Source organism: Sinocyclocheilus rhinocerous, unplaced genomic scaffold (assembly GCF_001515625.1).
Source record: "Sinocyclocheilus rhinocerous isolate Xijiao unplaced genomic scaffold, SAMN03320098_v1.1 scaffold3476, whole genome shotgun sequence".
Taxonomy (NCBI): domain Eukaryota; kingdom Metazoa; phylum Chordata; class Actinopteri; order Cypriniformes; family Cyprinidae; genus Sinocyclocheilus; species Sinocyclocheilus rhinocerous.
In genome coordinates, this window is record NW_015666505.1 from 139,357 (window position 1) to 145,029 (window position 5,673).

Sequence of the window (5,673 nt, forward strand, 5' to 3'; positions counted from 1 at the left end):
TTTGTTCTTTGATTTACATCAATGACAGACTTCAGTAGGTTTCACTTTAAAATCAGCTGCTGTCTCTTTAAAACCTGATGCATATGACGCGGATCTGACACACATCCGATTTTCTCCCAACTCTTTACGGTCATTTAAGACTACGTTTACAAAGTAACCGCCAAAACCGCACATTTTGACATAATTGTGTGTGTTTTCGTGCGTTGAAGCGCTACTGGTGAGCTGTCTGAAGCGGCTCAGCATATGCGTACAGCCGAACGCGCAGCCTTTCAAACTATACTTCACTGCACCATTTAGGCAGCGTAACCCCAGGTATGTCTTTATGAAGAATAAAGAAGAGAAAAGTTAATCTTCCGAAATGAAGCAGCAAAATCTTCTCAGGTAAAAGTTATTAGAACCGTGTCTAGGGGCAAGCTGGCCATCACACTGCTCTGACCTTATCAGCCCGTTTGTATCCTATTATTTGATTCGCTCTTGTCGCTTATGACAGAGCAGCTAATCACGATGATCTTGTCTTCTGAAAATATTATTTTATTCGCTTATGTCAGAAACAGTGAATCTCTTTAAAAACTGGCTGTTGTTTTCACTTAATTGCATTGTTATAATTAGTAAAAGTTGTACCCGCCAACTGGCGACTGTCACTGTTACATATACTCGCCAACGCTTATTTTTACTCGCAGTTGGCGCTTGGCGAGTGTTAATTTTAGGCCCTGCACATATATTATGTAAACAAAAACTTTTATTTTGGATGCGATTAATCACGATTAATCGTTTGACAGCACTATTTAAAATATATTAAAATAGAAAACAGTTTTGAATTGTAATCATATTTCACAATACTGTTTTTACTGCATTTATGATCAAATAAATGCAGCCTTGTGAGCAGAAGAGACTACTTTTAAGAATAATTTAAAACCCCTTGAGATTCGTCGATTTTTGTTTTTCATGCCTAAACCTTTAATGATTTAATAGTTTAAATTATTATTAAAATTATTATTATAAAAATTGTTTCTTATTTTGTTTTAATATTTCTATATAATATATTTACTGTTGTATATTTATTTTCTCCATTTCAGGTATATCACCCCATTTAACATTCTATATTTTAATATTAAAAGTACCAAATGTGTTTTATAAATACTGTAAATGCTCGACTAGCTTTGACTCTGTTTCTCTAGTTATTTTCCAGTCTATAAACAAGTGTATATAATTATTATATTTTTTGTTATTAGCGAGCAGTGTTGGGCAGTAACTAGTAACTTAGTTACTGTAATAATATTACTTTTTGCAGTAACCAGTAGTGTAACTAATTACTAATACGATTTCAGTAATAATATTACAGTTACCATCCATAAAACAAACGTCAGGAAAAAAGATTATCTGAGCACTGTTGTGTAAGTTGTAGCTTTACTTTACTCTGGCATTACATCCCACCCACATCCCTCTGATCAGCATGTGGTACATTATATTACTATAATTAAAAATGTTTTTGGAAAATTAAAATTTCTTACAAACTTAATGAAATATAATCGTATATGGGTAACGGAGAAATGACAATTAGCTTCAAGCTACACATGACAATTAATGATGATTTGGGTTAGTTAACCCAAAAATGAAAATTCTGTCATTAATTGCTCACCCTCATGGCGTTTTTAACCTGTAAGACCTCCGTTAATCTTCGGAACACAAATGAAGATATTTTTGATGGATTCCGAGAGCTCTCTGACCCTCCCATAGACAGCAATGCAATTACCACGATGAGTAACTAGAAATGAGTAATATATTACATTCTCATAATATTCGATTCTTATCAACTGACGTCTGCGATTTTCATGTACCAATTCAGACGGGACCAACATCTCCGTGTTTATTACAGAGGTGGGAGGGTCTGTTTTGTACATCTGTGCGTCACAGAGACCACGCGCTCTGTTTCTACATTGTTAACGCTTTGATTTGAACGAAAACAACATATCCACGTGATGCAGCTGACACAGAATAGCATACGCTAATAACACTAAAAGTCATTATTTTTGTTTTCTTTGCGTACAAAAAGTATTCTTGTAAACACTTTTACTTGAATGTCACTATAAATCACTAGAATTTTATGTGGAAAATACACAGTTACAACTTCTGTGGGGCGTGAAGAAAAAGTAATGTAACTAGTAGTGCAACTAATTACTGTTGCCAGAAAGTAATAAGTAAAGTAACAATATTACTTTTTACAGAGGTGGGAGGGTCTGTTTTGTACATCTGTGCGTCACAGAGACCACGCGCTCTGTATGCATGCATTGCGTATAGTCATTCGGATTGATTACCATTAGTATAATCACACAAATACCATGGTGAAGCTAAATGGCTAGTATAGCAAAACCATGTTAATGTGTGGTTACTTTAGTTGAACTATTTTACTTTTTTATTTATTCGTAGTAAACCCATGTTTAATTTTCATAAAGGTACATTATGTAATTGAGGGCAGAAATTAACGTGAGTAATCTTACCTGACAGTTTACGTGATCTGGCTCTTGATTTTATTATCGTTATTTTTTTTATTTCTTTGCCGGGAAGCAAATATATCAAACATGCGCGCGGTAAGAGCATCTACGGAAATTCACGTTGGCCAAAACACACAAGGAAACGCGATGTGAAAAAAAATATCGCCAGCAATCACAGACATTCGCATTCGGACGGACTTAGTTTTCTCAGAGGATCACTGAGTTTGCTGAAAAACAGTAGGCAATTTGCTCTGGAATTTTTTGTGTGAGAAAAACACAGACGTGGCAAATTCGGACGGGATTAAAATCACCAAGTATGTCTGTGAAACACAAATTTCTCTAACGACCCCCTGTAAAACTAGTCCTGTCCGAATAGGGCTTTAGAGTAACTAGCCCAACACTGTTAGCGAGTCATTGAAGCATTGATTCAACTGATTCAATAAAAACACTGAATCGTTTACAAACAAAACAAAGAACGTGAACTAAATGATTTAGTTTTTTCACGCCTAAACATTGAATTTAATCAATTGTATTTGCCAGGTTACACTCCAGCTTTGGCTTGCGCTCCGAACAAGGACGTGGCCGACTGTTTGGCGCTGATACTCTCCTCCATGATGCCCATCTCTCCCAGCAGCACCCGCACCATGTCGAGCCTCACCTTTACCACCATCAACCACTACTCCAGCCCATCCAAGACTGTGACCTTTGACCCATTACCGGTGCTGCGCTCCGAGCACGTCTCCTACCACAAGTTCAACAGCTTGGGCCGCGAGGACGGCCTCATCATTCCAGATGACGAACTCAATGATTCAGACTCCGAAACATACTGACAACACGCCCCTGTCCCGCCCCTCAGTGTCTTAACCTAACGCCTCATTGGCTGAAAGGTCACTATATGCTAATTAGGGTCGTCCCTTTATGACCGGTGTGGCTGAACTCTCAGGAGAAAGAGTAAAAACAGGAAGAGAAGTGCCACAGAAATGGCCCACACTACAGTCTAGTTTGTATATTCTATACAGTATCAACCTGTTTGAACCCTCAAGCATCACTACTCATTATTTACAGCCATGTTCATTTTGTTTTCTTTTATGAGAAGAAATCGGCTCATATTGGCAGCTGTGGGACTGTAATTCTCAGCGTTCATGTGAAACGTGAGGAGGCGAAACTAAACTAAAGACGTCAGGGACCAAGAGCTGCAGACTTTACTTTTATCCCCGTTTGTGCATGAAGATTTAAATTAGGTTTGCATCATCATGGATTATTTATTATGAAAAAATGAAGAGCAAAAAAGCCTTTCAGGGTTCAAACGGAGTATTTATTCCTCTGCTGTTGTGAGGAATTATAGCGTTCTTCCTGTTGTGTGTGTGAGTGATTGTGAATTTGAATGGTGTGTGTGTGATTATTTTATAAGAGTTCAAAGACAATGAAAAGATCAGGTGTGTGACTTGATTTTTTGGTACATTGTTAATAATTATTAATAATTCTAGATAATAAATCATTTTTGCCATAAGATTCCACAGTGTCTTTATTTATTACAGAAAACTGGCATATATTTAACAAACTATGGAAAATATGGAGTCCGGGATGGGCCAAGTTTGTAAATTATATTATATTTTAAAAGAATATATGAGAACATAAATTAATATGTTCTTATATATCCAGAGGAAGATTTTTATTTGGGTTTGTAAGACTTAAGATCATTTTAAATATAGCACAAGAGGGTTTAATTTTTGTTTTTGGAGATTTACTTTCATTATATGCATTTTCATATAGAAGAGCGTGACTATTCTTAACACTTAAAAGCACTTAAAATCATACAGGATTGGAACAGGTTTTATTAAAATGATGACTGAATTTTACACTTTCATTTTTGGGTGAACAAATGCATTTCTTTAAGGTGAAATGATCTCATTTATAGTGCACTACAATAAAAACCAGAGTAAGAAGCATGTATTTTTTAGACATTGTCCTTCTCATAGTGTCTCCCATACAGCACTGCAGTTACAAGCCCAGCACTCATTCCCGTCCGGCTCATGTAAAACCCATTTCCGCCCTCCCTACCGGAATGATCCGGAACATCCAGAGTCATCCCGCTACCCAGAATCCCCGGGAACACGTGAGGAGTCGTGAAGGTCCCCGCGAGCCTGAAGTCCACCAGCGTCTGAGCGTGTTCGGTTTCTCCTCCGCAGCTGCTGTGATGCTCACCTGTGCACCTCACCAGAGCGCAAATCTCCAGGTAATATGTCCCGTGCACCACATGGAGGCCGTCGAAGACGCCTAGAGCATAAAACTCATGCGCATCTGACCTCCGGAACAGCAGGTGGCAGCAAACTGAACCACTACAAATGCTGATGTTCCCTTCAGTGCCTTGCAAAGGCACCAGAGTGAAATTATCATACATCATGATGGAGTTAAAGGTTGTAGATGAAGTTCCTTCTGCACATTCGGAGTCTTTTCGGCAGTATTTTCCATCGTGATTTGCGTTAAAACTACTTGTAGGCCAAACGTGCATCTTTTCTGGTTCTTTTGAACTTTGATACCCAGAAAATGGCACCAGTTTATGCCTGTCGTCCCCAATAAATGACGGATCCAAAACTGGCACTCTACGCACTAGCAATTTCCCAGAATTCCCCTCTGTGTCATGATGAATGAGTGAATCCCACGGCGTGAAGATGCCGCTGCCGGTTATGCCGTACTCGGCAGCTCGGACGTTGGCAGCCAGCAGCGTGACGCCCGTCGCGTGCGAGAACGAGCGCTGAAACTGTACGGCGGCCAGCAGGGGGAGCTGGTTCATCCACGCGGTCGGATACACGATCTGCCGGATGCCCATTTCCTTTACCAGAGTCACCGCAGGGGCGCGGAACAGGATGTCGAAGCACGTAAACACCCCGAATCGGCCTGCGAACGGTGTGGTGAACGTAATGTACTCACACTCCGGCGGAGCATCAAACGCCACCTCAAAGTACAAGTTCTGCTTGTGATATCGGGCCACGATGACGCCCTCATTGCTGAACACCACGTTGGTGTTGAACTGGTACTGACTGTCTTCAGGACAGCGAGGGTCTGAGATTCGGTTGCAGCTCTGACGGGTCGGCATGTTGGCCACCAGGAAGAGGCGATTTGTACGGGCCATACAGCTGAGACTGTGGAGGACCTGAGAAAGAAGCAATCATATATATAT

At 39.7% G+C, this 5,673-nt stretch overlaps 2 protein-coding genes across 4 annotated transcripts in view; one reads left to right on the top strand and one right to left on the bottom strand.

The window, feature by feature from the left end:
- LOC107732459 (serine/threonine-protein phosphatase 6 regulatory ankyrin repeat subunit A-like) overlaps positions 1 to 4,041 on the top strand; it is a 45,106-nt gene extending 41,065 nt beyond the window's left edge. For both annotated transcript variants that reach the window (XM_016543797.1, XM_016543796.1), the window contains exon 28: positions 3,033 to 4,041. In XM_016543797.1, coding sequence (XP_016399283.1) covers positions 3,033 to 3,322 — 290 coding nt within the window. In that variant the 3' untranslated portion in view covers positions 3,323 to 4,041. The remainder of the gene's footprint in view (positions 1 to 3,032) is intronic.
- Positions 4,042 to 4,217: 176 nt separating this feature from the next.
- The window catches only part of btd (biotinidase), a 4,781-nt gene continuing 3,325 nt past the window's right edge, over positions 4,218 to 5,673 (bottom strand). The window contains exons 4-5 of one of the 2 annotated variants that reach the window (XM_016543794.1): positions 4,420 to 5,646; positions 4,218 to 4,369 (exon numbers count right to left, since the gene is read on the bottom strand). In XM_016543794.1, the coding sequence (XP_016399280.1) occupies positions 4,450 to 5,646 (1,197 nt within the window). In that variant the 3' untranslated portion in view covers positions 4,218 to 4,369; positions 4,420 to 4,449. Of the gene's footprint in view, positions 5,647 to 5,673 lie in introns of both variants that reach the window. The other variant, XM_016543793.1, reaches the window with a different exon arrangement.